Raw genomic sequence first — 19927 nt, 5'->3', positions numbered from 1 at the left:
GCCCTAGCGAATACAATCTCACAGACTCAAAACAGAATTGAAAAAAAAGAAACTAAAGGAAACACAATCCATTTTAACTTCCTCATCTTTTTTTGTCCATACATCATATTTGCATTTCATTACAAAATACTAGGAATACGTAAAGGCAGTGCTAATATAGTAATTCATAAGATAATTCCAAATTTTATTTTTAGAAATAATGTTAAAACTCGGTTTCTCTTTTGGATGTGTTAAACTTGATATATGCAAGAACCAGCCTGCACTGCACTTTATGCCAGCCATCAGAACTGAAAGCAGTGCAACGAATGCTGCATTCAGCTAATGTGGCAACACGAGTTAGGAAAGACAGTCCTGCTCTTTGATAACATTATGTGAAGACCAAATTACTTCAGATGCTGATGTCCCAACAAACACACACCGTGACAGCCCCTTAGGTGTCGATTTGTATGAATGTGCGCCACAGCTCCTGCAGAGCACACGGAGAAACTGTCACGAGGAAACGAGAAGGAAGGAAAACGCGCCTGCACCAAAAGGCAGCATGAGACATGTCTGCCCAGGACCGACCGACTGCGGAGACTTTTCTGTTCAACATGTAGGACCGACGAACCTGGCACAGCGAGAGCTGAAGGAATCTGCCCGGGGCCGCCGGCGCACAGGACAGATTAACAAGCAGGTTGTGTAACGGGGCTGCACCGAGGACGGGGGTGGCAGCTGCTCCCCGAAGACAAAAGGCCACATCACTACACACGCATCGGTCACACCATGTGCGTCCTCAGCCAAGACCCTCCCGGCCGGCCTTCCAACCACCCTCCCGTGGACCCGGCCCAGCCGGGCCCGTCAGCACGGACAGGCCCGCAGCTGCCACCGGGCGCCTCACGCTGTTGCGGCCCCCGACTCCAGCGAGGGTGCCCAGGACACCCGCGGCTCAGCCAGGAAGGCTGGTTCTGCTGAAGGGGCCTCTCCGGAGCCTGTCAGGGCCGGGGCCACCGGCACAGCTCAGCACCGGCCCGGCCCGGGGTCCCGCGGCTCAGCCCCGCCCCGCGCCCCCGGCCCCTCCCGCCCGGCGCCTGCGCAGCGCGCGCGCCCCCGCCCGCCCCCATCCCTTCCCTCCAACAGCGCCGTCCCGTGAGCGGCCGGGCCCGGCGCGCCGGACGCCGCGGGGGCGCGCACCGGCGGGGCAGCGGGCACGCGGCCGCCACCGGGCCGGGCCGAGCCGGGCGCGACCACCTGGGCGGGGGCAGCTCGCGCGCGCGCCCCCGCGGAGCTGCGCGCGCCGCTCTCCCTCCCTTTGGCGCGGCCGCCGCGTCCCTTCCCCCGCGGCCGCGGGGCAGCGCTGGGCGGCGGAGCGGGTGAGTTATCGCGGGCTGCGCCAACGAGCGGGGCAGGCAGGGAGGGAAGGAGCGGGGCCGGAGGACCCCGGCGCGCTGCGCGGCCTCCCCTAGCCTTCTCTGCGCTGGGCAGGGCTGGGCTGGGCCTGCGGCGGCGGAGCCGCGGCCTGCGCTGGCCGGGCCCGGCCGGGTGGCGGGGGGCGGCCCGGCGGGACGCGGCTGCTTCCGCCGTGGGGCCGCGGCACGGGCTGTGCGCGGACGCGGCGCCGCCGCCGGCTCATGGGCGCAGGCGACCTGCGGTCCGGCTGCGGGCCCCGGGGCCGCTCCCCGGCCGAGCCCGGCCGCCCCGCTCTGCCTGGGCGCGGCCCCGCGGCGCCGGCGCGGTTGTTGCGGAGGCTGCGACCCGCGGGCCCTGGGCCGGCCGGGCTCAGGCTCCTCGCCCGGCCACCTGGCATGGCGCTCTGGCCCCGGCCTTGCTGCCTGCGGCGGCCGCTTCCGTCCCGTGTGCGTGCGGGACGCTGCCGCAGGCTCCTTGGCCGGAGCTGTGTTGCTGCTGCGAGCTCTTCCACATCGCGTTGCCTGCCCTGCAGTTGCTGCGTTTTGACCCTTCTACTTTTGTCCCTTCTCACCCCTTGAGCCGCCGATGCCTAGTTGTCCCATATAAACCAGAGGAACAATTACCAATTTAGACCCTGCTGTTCTTGCTCTTGATCTGACCTGTTCCGGGCGCCTCCTCCCGTCTCCTAAACTTTGCATCGCCAACAATTTCTGTATTCAACTCCTGTGTATAGTACCCACTGTAGGAAGTGCGGGAGAAAATGTGGTCATCAGCAGTGCTGTGGGATTCAGTGGCCTGGTGGTATTTCCACATCCTGATCTGGGATGAGGTTCTCTTTCTGAGGCAGTGCGCTTATTGCTTGCTACTGGAATGCAAATAATAGCTCTCAGGCTTTAGAAGAGCCGTCGTTCGTGTGATTGCGAGCGTTCACTCTGTATGGTGTACACAAGAGAGACCTGTTAGAGCCTCGCGGGGGGCGTTTGGATGAAGAGCACTCTGTGGCATAGGTTAAGTTAGTAAAAATAGCCTGTAGAGTGAAGCGTGAAAGACAGGAATGGAGGCTGGCAGGACCTATACCATGGAAATTGTAGTTGTAGTGTCCTTTACGTAGTTGTTAATTCATGATGTAATTTTTATACATTTGCTTTTATAAAAATGGACGCTAACATTGCTGAATAGTGGAAATATTTTAGAATTAAATGTAAGGATGATAAACATATGGCATCTCTATAACACCACTAATTCATGGTTTGTTTTGCTTAATAAAATAATCTGTTATGGTTTGGGACACAATGGAAGGGAGACCTTGAAAATGTGGGTTTTTATATTTCTTAGAATAATTCCAGTGGTGTTTATGCTTACTGTGTATTCCTCAGTGAAACTCTTCTTTTTGCTTTACCAAGTAGCTTCTGCTTTTAATTTCTATAGTTGGCTTTAAAGATTACGCATATAATTATGGAGTTCTGAACACCTACATCTTTTTCAGCTGTTGGTGTCTGTTACTCAGTCATTCAGTTTTTATGTGCATTTTACATTTGCAAACTGAAGGGGTACCTAACTACAAACCATGTTGGGTAGAGTTAATTCAACACAGTGATAAGGTACTTTGAGGAAAACAGAAACTCTAATAATTCCTGCCTGCCATATTTCTGCAACCTCTCTCTCAAAAAGAGGCTCACCTCTACCACCTGTGTTGTGCTAAGAGTTGAGCTGGTGAATTTTTTCAGTTGTTATTTTAATTTTTTCCATTAATTTTTCCTGGTCAATTTAAATATTGTTGAATTCAAGTTTTAAGGGGAGAGCCATGTTATATTAGAAGCTTTTTTTATAGGAAGGGCATATTTTTGAAAGGTAATATTATGAAGTAGCAATGATAAAGTTCACTGAATTGGGATATGAGAGTTCATTTTATTGAAGCAAAAAGTGAAAAATGCGGACAGCTTGTCATATCCTCCTGAGTGGTGTCAGTATAGCTACATGATGGATGGCGTATTTCTATGAAAAACTTCACAAGGCTTAGCCATTAAGCTTTTAACTATTGCTAAAAAAAAATCCCAACAAACAAACCCTAATTCTAATAGGTGTTTCCAAATGAATCATTATGGGAGAGACACTGACAAATTCAAAAGGTATTACAAATGAAATTATTCTCTCGGGTGACTGACAAATAATCAGTGTAACCTGTTACACAGCTTAGCATTTTATACTATGTTCCAGCTGCAAATACTCGAAACTGTATTCAGGAACCTGAGGGTGGAAGAGTTCAAGAGAACAGCAGTAGTGATGGAAATATAATCTGTCCTCATCTTTTTCTTTTCAGTGAAATGTCTCTTGGTAGTGAGCTTACAAATTCCCAAGGTATATACAGCAATTGCGAGATTCATAAAATTATGGATGATCTTTGATTATGCCTAATTTTTGTGGTATTTAGGAGTGTTCACTGGTGGGACAGTCCAGCAAAGAAAAACAGAGTACGTAATGTTTCACAATGTAAAAACTTTGCATTTCACATTTTACATTTGCATACTCCACATTTCACAGTGTAAGAATGTTTTTTAACATAACACAAGTTTTAGTGCAGCACTGTGTGCCTCTTTGAGCTATAAAGTGAGGGTCAGAAAGGTATTTTTTTTTTGAGGAGAGGTTATACTGTTCAAAACATAACTGTTAAGATTATTTTTGATGATACAATATGATATTGTATGATTAGGAAAATGGTTCTCTATTCTTTCTGCATTTCTTTGTCTTCTAAGTGAATACCTTGTTTGAAATTTATTTTTCCTTTCTGTTCACTGAAATGAGGTACAGTTATGGCTGGTGAATGTGTTTTGAATAGGGAAGGTTTAATAAAGCAAGTACCTTGAGCTGTCTTTTCTCTTACATACCGTGATAGCAAGTAGTAAGAGATCTGCTCTGTCAGTGAGGGGAGCAGCACATAACTTTAGATTCTAGTTAGATTTTGGGAGGTGATTATTATTTGTTATGTCTGTTGAGATTTTAGTAGCAAGGGATTTGTGTCAGTTGGTGTCTGAAGACTTCAGAATGAGGTAAACACAAAAAACAGTGTAGAAGAGCTTCTTACCAATGAATGAAATGCTCAGATTCACATTTTCTGTTTTTTGGTCTTTAGCAGGGCTTTGTTATGGTGCCACTAAAAGCTAGATCTTAAATATTAAATGAGGGATTAAATTAATAAATAATAAGTCGGGGATTTACATAAGGGAACAGGTGGTGTGTGGATACCTAATGGGTTGATGTTTTGGCATATAAGTTTGTCAGTGTACCTGGCCCTCCTTTACAGCAGTATTGATGTTTCAAATAAACCTGTTTGCCTACATGTTCCTGTTAGGCAGGTTTTTGCCAGTGTCCTGGTTTTTTGGGAGATAGGTGAATGAGGAAGGTTAAATTTGATGATGCTTAAAGACTAAAGCTCAGTAAACCATATTCTATACAAGTGTTATATCTGCTTTTTTTTTTTTTGAGAAAGGACACTGAAATCTTCTTTTAACTGTTCAAAACACGTTTTTCTGGCTAGATGGCAGTTCATATGCTTGTAAATCACATTGCTTGTTCTGTCAAAAATATTTTGTCAGTTAATTCAGTTCTTGAAGACTGCCCCAGATTATGGGATTTGAGCCAATGAGAACCAGATAAGAAAGCACATTGGTGTGAAAGTTGTAAACTCACCAAAAAGTTGTCAAGTTGATGTCTTCTTACTGCCACTGCTACTGATGCACTATCTGGTATTGATTTTCTCTTTAATCCCATGATGTGTTTGTACTGTGAACTCTATTGGGTAAAATCTCTTGCTTCAGAAGACGTGGGTCTCAGTTCTGGCTTTTGGTGCTGTAATATCCATGAACATAGTGCACACAGCTTCTAGTGCCTAAAGCGTGGCAACATGGATACGTGGCAACTTACCGTTAATTTTCAATTAGGTACTTGCAACCTTGAAGTTTGTGTAGGAGGAAGGAGGAGGATGGTAGTAAAACGTGCATCAGGGCTTTGAAGTAACATTGTTTGGTAGGTGGGTTTCATCAAAGTATCAGTGAGTCCAGGGGGTGGTCTGACAGTACGGTTCCAGTGAACAAAGGTAGACATTTCATACCTTGAGTGCTCCTTTTGGGTACAGTAGTTGCCACACAATGTGGGCAAGGGATTTTTTTTTTAAGCTGTCTGTGTTATTAGCTAATTGCATGCCAGTTAAGGTGCTGTTCCTCTCTTTTGATGGAAAGTTTTTGTTAGTTATTGTTACTTACTGATTCTTCTGTAGTAGTGCTGAGTCAGCCTTTCCCATTTGTTTTGACATCTGAGGTTCTGGTCGTCCGAATAACTTGTTCCTTTTGTTTACTCTCCTACCAGAGTTTACTACTTGAAGAAATAAATGTAATATGGATATTTTTAATGGAGTCTGTTACAGTTGTTATGACTAGTACTTGCTGTTGATCATTTGGTGTGCATAAGCACAAGGTCCAGAGACCAAGTCTTGTGTTTTGAATGTTGCAATGCATCCCACATAGTCCAGTCAATAACTAGATGTACAAAAGCTTTTAAAAGCGCTGGACAGATTCAGCGAATTGGAAGCGACAGACACTATTCAGAAAGGTACTTCAGTGAAATGGAAGGAATTGTAGCATTTCTATGCTATCTTCAGCAGTTTCAGACTCACTTATTTGGGCAGGTCAATAAAATAGATAAGTTATTCAACATCTGGGATTTTTTTTTTTTTTCTTTTGTTAGGTTCCTTCAGGTTTGTGCCTTGCCTTGTTCCCAATTCAGGCAATTCTTTTTTGGTTCAATTTCTTAGTAGAAATGTTTTATTTTTTTTGAAGTCCAGCTGCTGAGGACTTCCATAAACCAGATTTATTTTAAAATTGACAATCGTTAAACATATAGAGGCTTCTATTTTATGTTACTAACTTTGAAATATAAGCTAAAATATGAAAGTCAAGTTTAAAAGGTAAACTGATATATTAAATTCACCCCCTGGGCAGAGAGGGAAGGAAAGAGTGTAATTACAGTGAAACCTAACATTTGCTTAGTAAAATAAATGATGTGGGAGTACTGTAAAGAGAGAACAAAATGCATGTAAAGGAAAATAAAGAAAAATAAAAATATCAAGACAAATGTATCTAGAATATATCCAAATATGTAGATGAAAAATTAAACCCTTTTGCATGCTGATGTTTAAGGGAGACTTAATTTAAAATGGCAGTCAAGAGTATGCTTGGACTGTCCATCAGCTAAGTAACACACAGGATGCTTGGTGGTAAATACCAATTGTAATCGCCCCTGCCTGAGGTGGATTTTAGATAAGATGATAGAAACATGTGGATGCAGTTGGATATCTCCACTAAATTATTATTCTCTGCTGTGATTAAGCAAATAATACAACAGGAACTGAAGTAATTCTTTGCCTCTTTCACAGACAAACTAAGCAATGAAAAAGCTTAAAGATGTACAACATTTCTTGTCCAGTTTCTCATCTTCCTTCCATTCTAAGATTAGTTTGGAAGGATATGCTTGTTTGAGATCTCAGTTTCTTTTCTTAGCAAGTGATCATTCTGGCTATTTACCTTTTAATTTTAGAAAGTCATTTAGGACTGTTAAAGGTGCGATGAAAGTATGGTAAATGGGGAAAAGATAAAAATCTGCTGTGGCAGATCCTATAGCATTTTTATTTCATACCAGATTTGTTGGGATTTGAGGCAATAAACTTAATAAACTTTTAGCTTAATAAGCTAATTCAACAATGGAAGAAATTATTTTTTTAAGCTGAAAGACTCAGATTGTAAAAGGAAACAGTGTTGAGAGCATGAAGAAATTTAATGGTAAAAATGTGGGGGACATTCTGGAAGTCATATTTGATTGTAGTGCTTTCTAACAGGGTTGTTTATAGTGTTGTATCACTTAATGATGACAGGTATTGGTTGATGAGTTACTTTGTAATTGTTGCAGTGTTACTTCTGTCATTGTTACTCCTGTTTTTGCAGTGGAGGGGCTGATTGAAGCAAATCAGTTTCAAAAGTGTACGAGAAATGTATTTAGGGAACTGAGGAGAATGCTCTCTATACTTAAAGCTTTTCTTGATGATGAGCTCTTCTTTTACCCAGACTCCCCTCCTGTATGTTGCTGTGCTGCTGCAGTTTGTGCCCTGATGCTCCAGGAGCCAGTGGGTGGGAGAAGTTTCACTGAGCCTGGCTGGGACTTGCTCCTTTGCCTCATTTATGAGCCCTCCTCACTGGTTCTGCATGCATAATACTTTTCATATTCTGTTGCTTCTGATTAGCTACCTAGTGGGAAAGCACTTGTGAGTTACTGAGCAACGGGAGTAAAACTGGTATGTGCGCATCTGCCGGGAGCGTTGCAGAGGCACTGACCATTAGGCTCAAGTGGAGGACACAGCTGTGTTCCAGTGGAGTAATACATTCTTCCTTTCAGGGGTTAGAATTGTCTTTGGAAATAAGTGAGCATGAAAATCTTAACTGTGATTTTACCTGTACCTCTGGCTATTTTTCCTGATGTTCATAGTGTTTTAAATGTAAAGTAAACAATTCAAAATTTATACACTTAAGGCATTGTGCAAAGGAAGATTTTTATTTTCTTGCAGCAACTGTTTCTAACAGCCAGTTGTCTAGTTAAAGAAGTGTATCTTTCATCCTCAGTCCCACAGATTCTACACTTCTATGATAGTTAATCTAGTAACGTTAGAAATAATTTTCTAAAATAGCTTGGTAGTGTATGACTTATGAAAAGAATTGCACAATGGTTTTTTGAACTAGGTAAAGCAAAATTTTATTTTCATGTTTTTTGCTGGCATAAACTTTCCATTTTAAAAATGGTAGAAAGAATTCTTTTTGATTAGATTTTGTGGTAGTAGTATTTTTATGTAAACCCCCGACTTTTTGATGCAAAATTTGGATAGAACTTACGCTTGATCATAGGTTCATGCTCCAGAAATAAAGCTTTCAATAAAAATCCTCTTGAATTTTCTCTACTAGCTACTTAGGTGTCGTTGAAGGTGGCTGTGGCCACTGCATATATAGTTGCTTTCACATTTACTTCACAGTGCTTTTAGTGTTCCAAATGGCTGCATGGTAGTCTTACAAAACTGTAGGTAATCTTTTTTCTTCATCACATCACCAAAGACAGAGGTTAATTTCTGTCAGGAGGGATTTTTGTAGCAAGAGAAAATGTTCTTCTCCAGTTTTGCTACTTAACATTGGTTTTAATGAAGTGGTCATCACTGCTTTGGGAACAACAATATTTGAGTAACAAATACATAAATGTTCTCCAATCCAGAAAAAAGCTTGGGGTATGTTATTGTAAATGTCTTCAAAGCCTCTGCCACTTTTTTATGTTGGATGCAAAGGGTTTCTTGCATTCTCACAATATGTAGGTGTTCTGTTGCAGTGTCATTGACACTTGTTAATGTCAGGGTTCACCATAATTTTATCCTGTGGCTGTTACTCTTGTGCTCATGTAATGCTAATATGAAAAAAACCTGTCATTGCAGGAAGGTGCTTTAAAGTACTGTATCGGGGCATTTGTAATTATTTTCTTATTGGAGTCACTGCATCTCTTGTAGTTTATCCTGTGTAGTATCAGATTGTTGTAACTACTTGGCATAATAATAAAAACAGATTATACAGTGCAGCATAGTACTTACTCCATTAGTTTGCTTCTTCATTTATTGCCAGATTTGGAGCTTTAGAAACAATGTTGACTGCTGTAGGTGCTAGTTAGTGTATATGTAGATGCCCTGCATTGCTTGATAAAACCAGTCAATTTTTTTGGTGAGGAAGCTTTCAAATTATGACTTGCTGCTGAAGTCTATTACCTGCTTACTAAATGCATGTGATTTGGCCAAACTTTACTTCTTGCTGTCTGGTCAGTAGGACCTTGTGTATTAGAGTGCTTTGTTGTGGTTAGTGTGTAGAAATTGGAAAGATACCATGCTCTGCAGAGACACAGTGCCATATCTCACCATTGTTTTCTTTTGAGCTGCTCTATGGAAGAGGGAAGAAAGACTGTCATGTTTGAAAATAAAACCCCAACAACCCAAACCCCCACAAACAAAAAAAAACCTAAGAAACTCCACTCAAACAAAATGAAACACTGTTCGTGTTAAACCTGTAGTTTCTGTAAATTTGTGAAATGAAATAAAATAAATGGAATAAATAGGGTTGAAATTGTAACAGAGCCTGTATATGTATCTGCCTAGGATATTCCCAGTTGATTGCTAAAACAGAAATGTTCTGTTAATGTGTCTAAGGAAGCATGCTTAATGTTGTACTAAGCATTAGCAAGTACTTTATTTATTCAGTGGCGCGTTGCTGGAGTAGCCATCTAGAAAGTAATTCAAGGGCTGCAAACTCCAATTCTCACTTGTCATTTTTCTTTAATTAGTGTGTTCATGCTAAACAAAAAAAACTCTCGTGTGAGAGGAGGATGATGAAAGAAGGAGCGGGAAAGTATGTGTGTCCTTTTGCTGTTTCCAAAAGCTTTAACAGCTTTGTGTGTCAAAACTGATCTTTCAGACTATCCAGTATGCCAATCTAAGCCAGGCAGTCCAGCACTGCTCCTTTTTCCTTGCCTGCAAGATCATATTTTTTATAGTTATCTCTCTCCACGTTGAGTATATGCTAAAGCAAAGTGTTTTGCTGACTTTTTTTCCATTCTGTTGTTTAGTTATACATTCTTATTAGTTAAGTCTCTGCTGAAGTAGTTGCACTTCTGCTGCATTGCAAAGAAGATCTAGAAAATAAAGAATTCATCTTTGAATACAATTCGTTAGGTAGACTTCTAGAAGTTCACCTAAACTTCTTCAAAACTGAAGTTTCTAAAAGGGTCCAACTCAGAATTCTCATGTACTTGATTGAGATCAGATTTTCATATGAAATTTCTGTAATTTTTTGACTGTGTTGATAGGTCAAAAATAATAGCAATGAAACCTTGCTGACTAAAAATACTAGCTTGCTATGAAGTACTTGGTGGTTGCTCTTTGAACAGAAATATAGTTCTTCTCAGTAGTATTGGTAGTAGTAGTATGGCAGGCTCTGAAACCTTCTCAGCTCCACTTTGATTAGTGGAAGCTGACCTCACATTTTTACATTTAAAAAGAAGAAAGAGTCATGCTCATAGTGCAGCTATCCAGGTTCACTTGTTCTTGATACCCTCTTCCTCTGGTGTCCTACCCCCTTGGGTTGGTCAAGGCTTAAACAAATTTTAGAAAGCAGTTTAGTTACCTTTGTTATACACACTCTGTAGAAGTGTGTGTAGAAGCACTCAGGTGCTGATAGAGTAGATTATATTAACTTAGCATGGAATTTCTTTTAAAAATAATTAGGGAGTTGATTTTTAGTTATGCAGAGGGCCTTACTAAGCCACAAGCATTTTTAATTTTTTGTAATTCTAAAATACCTTAAGCATTCTTTATGAAACACAACAGCCAAAAAATTTGCTGGTGTCTTAGGTGTTTTACAATTTGTAGCTTATTTTCTTATGGTATTTTTCTTGTCTTTCTATAGGGCTGAAAGACACACAGGAGTCTTCATGGATATAGTTGATACACTTAACCATTTAATTTCTACTGAACACTTAGATGATGCCCTATTTCTAGAATCCAACCTGGAGAATGAAGTCTGTGAGGATTTTAGTACAAGTCAAAATGTCTTAGAGGATTCGCTGAAGAACATGCTCAGCGATAAGGATCCTATGCTAGGATCTGCAAGTGCCCAGTTCTGTTTGCCTGTTTTGGATAGCAATGACCCCAATTTCCAGATGCCTTGTTCTACAGGTAAATCTTATAATTTTTTAAGATTACGATTAAAATACAGTTTAACTTGAGTACCAACCCTTTTTCATAATGTAGAAATAATAAACTGGGATCTCTGTTGCCTTGCTGCCCTTTGTAAGCACGAGCAGGTCTTTTTAGTTTTGTAGTGTAACAATAGAGGAAGGTTCCTTATGTGGATCAGAAATAGCTTAGGTTTTGTCTCTCAGTTATTCCCAATGAAAGTCAAGATTTGTTTAGATACTGTGCTTGATCACTGAAGTCTCTGGTTGGCTTAAAAAAATACTGTATTTCTGGATTAGCAGTAGGAGCAGGAGAGTTGTACAAATTACTGCTCTGACCGCAAGGTTATTCTGTTAGTGCTAGGCCTTCTGGTACTGAGCTGATTCCAAATTCTGGGTGCTTTGCTTTGGTTGGCTTCAAGACCCTGGAATGATAATAAAATCCTTTTTTTACTGTTCAAAATACCTGATTTGAAAACAATTTAGAGCAAAGTTTTAAATATAAATAATCTCAGAAGTTATTGAGCTTAGAAGATAAAAAAAGGATGATCCAATCCCTAAAATTATTAATATTTATGAATATTTGGAATAAGTACAGTGAATTTGACGCAAGAGACAAAAATATACTCTGTTCGTAGTAGTGTTCTTTATTTGACTGGAAGTTTAAAAAATACAGTTCTTAGGTTCATTACTGAGAAGTGTTGTAGATTAATGTAGTTACATGATTATATCAATGTTTAATTTTTTTTTAGTTAAGTCTTATGAACTGTTTCTGAAAATCTTGATAATTTCCTTATATAATATATATTTTACTGACAGACTAAATTCTCACCTTCACTAAATTAGGTGGTATTACATCATGGAAAACTGTAAATCAAAGATTATATTGATTAAGGCAATGAAAAAGTGACCTATCAAGCCAGAACAAAATATTTGGGGTTTTTTCCTGCTTCAGTAGATTTTGAGTGTGGGTTTGTTTCCTGCTCTTTTTCTTATTGCTGCACGGGTGTTAGTTTTTGTTGGGGGTTTTTACAGGCCTGATCCAAAATGGTTACTCATCAATATGTTTTGCTCAGCTTTAGGGTTTATACTGCACGTCATTCATCAAGAACTAAACTTTTTATTAATACTAAGCTCTTTTTATGGTGAGTTACCTGATAACTGATTGTATGTGATGGATGCTGGTAGCAACTGATTGTATGTCCTTTAAACCGTTCAAGTGCATGCCTATAAGAAACACATAGATAGACACATCCATCCAGAAAATGCAGGTTTGGTAAGTTGAATTACAACTACATGTCTTGGGGAGAATAGTAGCATATAATCATAGAATGATGTGGTTTGCAAGGGGCCTCTAAAGGTCATCTAGTCCAGCCCCTCTGCAATAAGCAGGGACACGTTCAGCTAGACCAGGTTGCTCAGAGCCCTGTCCAATCCGACCTTCAAGGTTTCCAGGGATGTGATACATACCACCTCTCTGGGCAACCTCCTCCAGTGTTTCACCACCCTCATAATAAAAAAGTTCTTCCTTACATCCAGTCTGATTCTAGTTTAAAACCATTACCCTTCTCTGTGTCGCTAACAGGCCATACTAAAAAGTCTATTCACGTTTTTCTTATAAGCCCCTTCTAAGTATTAAAAGGCTGCAATGAGGTGTCTCCCTATTCTCCAGGCCAAACAACCCCAACTCTCCCAGCCTTTCTTCAAAGGACAGGTGCTCCAGCCCTCCAGTCATTTTTGTGGCCTCCTGTGGGCTTGCTTCACCACGTCCATGTCTTTCTTGTTCCAAGTGTCTCAGTCAGCAGTACTGATATATGACAAATAGAAGGAATATGACAATAGATGTTTGTTGCCTGTCTATTGATAGGCAGAACTATATCAGTACCAATAAAGCAGTCTCATGTTTATCTGTTGGCCTGAATCCAGACTGCAGGATTTAGATGGTTTCTTTAGTTAGGTGACGCTGTTGGTCAAACAAAGACCAAAGACAGAGCAGACCAAACTTGCTGAGCTTGCTCATAATTGCCACTGAGTAATAGAATGGGGTTAGAGTAATAGAATGGGGTTATCTTTTTAACTTTGATTGAATAATTACATATTTAGAGAAGAGAACAAGATTCTTTGCAGGTGATCCTGGTTATGGCTTTGAGCACACATAGACGTAACTTTATGACTCTCACAACTCCCACGAGCTGGATAGGGTAGAGGTCAAATTATGCTTAAATCCTTTTAAAATGTGTTTGTGTAGGGTGATTGCTAAACTATAAAGATGTAGTTAGGTTGCTGGTTTATGAAGCTAGACTGAGGATATTGCTGGTCTTACAACACAGTTAAGAAGTTCTGTTGCCTCTCTGAATCAAGGTGCAAACTATCCACATCTTACTCACTGCAGCTCATAGGATGTTTGCAGTTATGGAGGGCTCTTCCTGTCCTGAAGTAGGTATTAGCAGAAAGACCTCATGTTGATAGTAGAAATTGATATAATTGCTCTCCTTGCCAGTTAAAGGACAGAATTTGACAAAATGAAACTTTTGAGAAATAAATTAAATCTAAATTCATGAAGCCATTAGAAGTGCCCCAGGTCATGTTTTAGGTGCCTCTGCTTCTTTTCGTCAGTTTGATCAGGTGGCTGTTCTTCCAATCTGTGCATGGCCAATGCAGAAAATTAGATTGTGTAGAGCAGCTCATGCCCATCTTAAATGTTTGAGTGGTGTGAGTGGGTGTGGAAGCATGCTCTTGGGGTTGTGTTGATTTTTTTTTTTTTACCCTATTGAATAATTCATTGATGAGAAGTGGAAACTCTGAAGTTTAGAATATGACTTAACTCAAAGAGCAACACACTTATTTCAACTTTGAATGGTACCCTAGTGATAGGTTTTCTGTTTTGTTCTGTTCTTGCTGGAAGACATGCTGGAAGCTTATCCACCTGTGAGCACAGCAGGTCATACTGGTCACATGCCAGTGAGCTAAGCAACTTAACATTCATACTAAATTGGTACTTCTTAGCTATCACAAACTGTGTAGCTTTTCAGGATGTCATTTTCTGGGGTAGTTTGATTTATTATACTTATAATACAGGGAATGGAATTATAATTGCATATCATCTGGAGACATTTCTAGATTTCATATTAAAATCAAACTTTTAACTAATTTAGTTTATGGGTATGTTTATTAAATCAGGTACTTACCATAAATGAAGAAGACTGATGTTGTAAGAATTACAAATGTGTTAGGTACATGTTTTTAATTGCCCTTTTTTTCCTGTCCCTCTGGATTGCTTCTGGGTAAGTGTTTCCCTCAAGTGCCATCTGCTTTTCCTGATTTTAGCCTCTGTTTTCATGAGTATTGTTAAAAGCAGCATTGCCTCTGCTAAAATCATTATCACCTACTGAATCTTTGGAGCCAAACCAATTTTTCTGACTACAAATACTCTTTTCTTTAGCTAGTGGGATGTCTGGCTGTATTAGGCATTTCAGCCTCTTTTCACTAAAGCCAAATGTACATGTATTTTTCTTCCTACATTTGAAGTAGTTTGGAATGTAACTTTGAGATTCCAGCCCAAAATTTGGTCTTCAGTTGTTTCTCTCAGTTTTCTTACCTCTTTATTGCCTTCCTTCCTCCGAGCTGTCCATATGAACAGTTACACAGTGTTTTATGACCAGTAACTTTTCTGTATAAAATTTTGTTTTACTGTATTGGTATTGAGAATCTGGAGAATGCTTATTTTGTGCCTTTTTCTGTTTGTAGGTGGCAAAATACCTGTGTTCCCCAGCTTAGGTCCTCCTGAAGTATTTAGTTATTTATGCCTTTGGATCAGTTTCATGGGTGGAGAGAGATTGGATCTGTACTAAGATTTGCAAAGCAATTTAGATTAGCTCTATGATTTGTAAATATGTGAAGACTCCCTTCTTAATAAAAGTAATTAATTTACATTAAAGTACTTGGTTTGGTGCAGTGTTTTTACTTTGTTGTTGAAATTTGTGCTTTCCTGCTCCTTATTTCCAAAGTAACAGGCTTGTGTCACTAAAGAACCACAAATCAGTAGGCTTGTGATGTAGCTCCATCTTTATAATAGAATGGGTATGCAGTCCTCTGTCAAGATACATGCTGTATTAAGTTTATTAATCCTAGTTGATTTTCATATGTCTTTATTCTAAAGACTGTAAAAATACCTCTTTACAACACAGACATTAATGGAGAAAGGGAGCAAATGTTTAGTTAATATTTCATGTTACTTACTATGATTCTTTTTTGCACTGGGGAGTCAGCTCAAGGTACTTGCAGGCCAGTTCTCAGTTCACAGGGTTACAGGCAAACTTTAGTAAAACAGTTGGAATTTGATGTTTACTTATGTAAGTTATGTCATCAGTCACGCAATTTCTCTTAACAATACATACTTTTTTAACAAAAAGTATTTTTAATCCTGTTTCTTGAATATATGCATCATAAATGTTAATAAGGGAAAGGTTTTTCCTAGAAAGTATACCACCTTCATTTACAATCTTGAGACTTACTGACAAAATATCACTATATATGTTTTGTTGCTTCACTGGAGTTTGTTAGCTCTTCTGAAGGCTTACCTAGGTGTGTTAGTTACTGCTTTAGAATGTAACTATTCTTTTCATTGAAGCATAATGTTACGTCTTTATGTTGTTATTCACATATAACATAGTAGAAATTTTAAAATGCTCAACCATTTCCATATAATCTGTGATGCTTATATGGAAATTGCTGTGGACTTGCACATCCCTGCCCTTAGTGTGATTCAGCTGGACATAGCATTTTACAACAATGCGAAGCAGGAACAAGAGTGATGTTCTGTTCGGTGTGCTTACCTAAGCAAAAGAAATCCAGGGCTAACATCTATAGAAAAGAAATTTACTTCTACATTTGAGACTTACCTTGGTCAGTGTGTCAAGAAACTGAGAATTTGTCTTAGTTGTGGCTGAAAATAATCAAGGGAGGTCTTACATTAATAAAGATTTATAAATGTCACAGTTTTTGATGATGTATTTAGGGGTGTTTTCTTCTCCTTACCTCCTCTTTCACCAGAAAGTAAGGCTTATTTTCTTCAGTTTTACATTGCTGAAGAATTAAAAAATGGTCATGGTTTTGTTTTAGCATAGGGAAAACATTGCTTTAAATTTGCAAGTAGACTGTTTTTACTGTATGTTATTCTGTTATGGTATAACATATATAAAAATGAGTCAGTAGTACAACACAGTTGTTTGGAAATTTAGATACTTTACAGGTAATGGAGAAACTCAAAATAGTGAGGTGAAGGTCAGTGGTGCCTTTTCAAGTATAAATATGTTGAATGTGACTCATATTTTTCTTATTTGCAGTCTGTTCAATTGTACACTGGTGTACAATTCTTCCTATTCAGATATGGTTTTTCTTTATTTTTTCCTTTTTTATTTTTTCCTATTTTATTTTTCTAATTTCTATACTTATTGCTGAGATAATCTTTAGTTATTTGTTACTAAGATGATCTATTTTTGTTTAGTTGTTTCTGATTTTGCTTTTGTTGGTTTACTTTTCCTAAGGTTGTTTCTTTACCTCCACTTCTCCTTCATAATTTACTTTCCCAGTCGTCTTTGTATCTATTGCTGTTCTCTGCCACTTTCTCTCTTCCCAGCAGGGTCTGTGTGGAATGCTCCTCATCGGGGCCTCATGAGGCTGTCTGTACTAGCTGAGTTGTAGCTCAGGTAGTTTGAAATTAGCAAGATTCTGTGCTTCAAATTCCTCTGTAAAATTAAAGCTACAGCACAGAGTCTTGTAAGTATGAAAATACTTCAATTCTGATATTTCAAACTGAATGTGTCCCTTTTGTTATTAATAGAGGAGAGTGTAAAAATTCATTAACTTGAGCAAGAACATTGTAAAGCCCAAGGCTCTAATGTTAGCCCTTAAATATGCTCCAGAGTTGTTTCAGAAGCTGTCCTAGTAGTTGTTATTTTTCATGTTGTTTTCAATAGCTTAGTAGTTTAGTTCTACACAGAAGGAACAGAATTGGATCTGAAAGGAGTCTCTTTTGTCACAGTCTGTTCCCAAAAACCAATAACCAATTTCATGTTTTGTAGGAACACTATGAGAACACAAATACCAAAGTGCAGAGCTGCTGGGAGGATATAATCTTTGAGAACATGAGATTGGGCAGCTGGCGTTAGGGTGAGGGTCCATCTCATTCAGGTTTCCATCTTGGACAATGGCTGGTATTAGATATTTAAAGGGAAAATAATGTCTAATAGGGCAGTTACAATGTCTTTTTTTTTGCCAGTGTGTCCAGTATGTAGCTTATAGCAAATAAGTGATTAAGGAACACTCTTGAGTGGAGTAAGACCAACTTTATCAGCCTCGTGCACCTTGTGTATGATATCTGTATGTTTGTAAACACACACAGATGTGAAGGTGGTCCTGTGGATTGGAAAGTGGAAGTGCACGGTAATTTCCACAAACACTTTTCCTTGTAACTGATGTGTACCATACAGTAACTAAAAATTATGGTTAAAATAAAATGAATGACCATAGATTGTTAGCTTAAGAAAGTCCTAGCTTTCAGCTCCTGGCAGCCATCTGATTATAGAGGTTCAGAATGCTGATTGCCTGGTGCCATGATCAGCCTTCCTTAAGAGGCCAATAAAAAACTTTCTAATATTTGAACTTCTAACAGCTTGCTTGGTTACTTTATTTTTTTAATTCTTCATGGCAGGTGATTGTAGATTGATAGACTTGGTTACTGTCAGTCTTTGGCTTCAGCAGTGTTTTACAGTTTCTAATTTTTTTTATTTTAAAAGTATGCTTATTATTGTAGTGCCTTCACAAGGGCATTGTTATTTTTTTTTTAAGTTGCAGTAATATCAGACTTGAAAAGGACCAGGAATTGACAGATTTTCTGAGCTGGTCTAAAAATTCCAACAATTTTTAATTTAACTTCTTGCTTTTTTGACTTTTGTGATTGATGTATTTATTTATATCCATTTTAAGTAAGAAACTGTTAGAAATTTGTAGCTATCTTATATGTGTTGTGTGAATTTATCTTAAAAATTCTTCAAGGTAGGTGTCTTAATAGTGAAAAACAGGCACACTTGATTATTTGGAATCTCTGGTATATTTGTCAGACCTTCCTATGTGTTTTGTAAAATCACTTGGGTGTTTGTCTTGGTATCACAAATTTTGCATCCCATGGGGACCAGAATTCACACATAGGAACTGTGGATAGGAGAGCCTACCACTGCAAGAACCTAATTTAGAGCAAGTGAGGAGAATGGCTGGTATAGTGACCTGACTGCCTCTTAGGAAACCTGTTTTCAAGAGCAGCCTCTGGGATCTTTCTCAGGTTAGTGGAGGGTAGGAATTCACCAAAGACAATGTTCCCCATCTCTCTTGGGAGGTTAAGTGCTTGTTGGACCTAAAGCTCTTCCTAAAAGGCATTAAAGATGCAGATATGTGGTATTGGCGGGGCTGAGAGTTTAAGTGGTATTCTGTGAGAAGACTGTGATTTTTAAACTCTGCGTTTCTGGATCAGCTCTTTCTGCTGTTTACCTTTCTTCACTTTTTCTTAGGTGGGAAGGGACAGTGAGGGGCAGCTGATCCTCTAAGACTGGGGACCTTCCTGTGGCAAAAAAACCCAATAAAAATGTGAGTCCACAAAAAAGCTATAAGGACTATCTACAGAAGTTTTAAGCTTTGGGTGATAGCTTCTACACTGAAACTACCTCACATGGGAATTTTCTGTCCTTCATTTCTTAATTTTTTTCCCCTGTTGTTTGATTTTAGATGGCCAATTTATTTATTTTTCATTGTCTCTTCCCCTGTCTTGCTCAACATTATATCTCCAATGCTTTTTGACCATTTTAAGTTTTAGGCTTTTTCTTGTTTGTTTGTTTTTTTACAGTTATTGGTCTTGATGATACTATGGATGGAGAAGGAGTTAAAGAGAGTGGTAATGACACCATTGATGAGGATGAGCTTGCTTTACCTAATAGGAATTTGAGAAACCGTGCTGAAGAAGCATCAGTCACATCACCGAGGAAATCACCACGTTTAATGGCACAAGGTGATCGTAGATTATGTGTTTGCACATTTGAAGTCAATTCAATCTTTAAAATCCCACCCCCAACAAATTACAAATTTAATTTGGTTGTGTGAATTCCAATATAGACACTTCCTTTTTTATACACTGCAGCTAGCAGCTGGCATTCATAGGGTATGAGTCAGTTAGAATTCCTCTTTAATAAGTATTTAGTATCTTCCTTATGGCTTATGGTCATTAAACTAATATTTCAGATTTTGATCCTTTTACCTACCAAAGATTAATAATGTGGTTCTTCAACAACAAAAGATGATAGAGTTGCAAAACAGCATTGGAATATTAGGTTAGCATGTCTATTTCCAATTAAAGTTTTGATTCTATTAATTTTTATTTGCATATTCTCTTTTTGTTTTAAATTAGGTTATAGTAATTGCAGTCAGAACATCTTTAATCTAAATATCTCAATATACTTAATAAATATTTTATTAAAATATTTTCATTTTTTGTAGTAACTAATTGATTATAGTTAGGGGTTTTCTAACTTGTGGAAGTGGAATTATTTACTGCTATGCTTTTTTCCCCACTGTAGAGCAGTTTGAGTTAGTAAGATAAAATTACTTAATATGGAGATCAGAATTTAAATAAGAGCCTGTGGTACAAAGCTGGTGATTATGCTATTTAGAAAGGCACTGGAATGGTTGCTTGTTT

The 19927-nt window shown here is 39.2% G+C and overlaps 1 protein-coding gene across 6 annotated transcripts in view; it reads left to right on the top strand.

The window, feature by feature from the left end:
* Window positions 1–1205: 1205 nt before the first annotated feature.
* Window positions 1206–19927, top strand: part of PHF3 (PHD finger protein 3) — a 49910-nt gene continuing 31188 nt past the window's right edge. For 2 of the 6 annotated variants that reach the window (XM_069011359.1, XM_069011358.1), the window contains exons 1-3: window positions 1206–1349; window positions 10917–11185; window positions 19082–19243. In XM_069011359.1, coding sequence (XP_068867460.1) covers window positions 10942–11185; window positions 19082–19243 — 406 coding nt within the window. In that variant the 5' untranslated portion in view covers window positions 1206–1349; window positions 10917–10941. Of the gene's footprint in view, window positions 1350–10916; window positions 11186–17611; window positions 17629–18749; window positions 18826–19081; window positions 19244–19927 lie in introns of those variants that run through there. The other 4 variants (XM_069011362.1, XM_069011360.1, XM_069011364.1 and 1 more) reach the window with 4 other exon arrangements.

Source organism: Aphelocoma coerulescens, chromosome 3, assembly GCF_041296385.1.
Source record: "Aphelocoma coerulescens isolate FSJ_1873_10779 chromosome 3, UR_Acoe_1.0, whole genome shotgun sequence".
Lineage (NCBI taxonomy): Eukaryota > Metazoa > Chordata > Aves > Passeriformes > Corvidae > Aphelocoma > Aphelocoma coerulescens.
The sequence above is the reverse complement of the archived record's forward strand: the minus strand, read 5'-3'. Positions and strand labels throughout refer to the sequence as shown.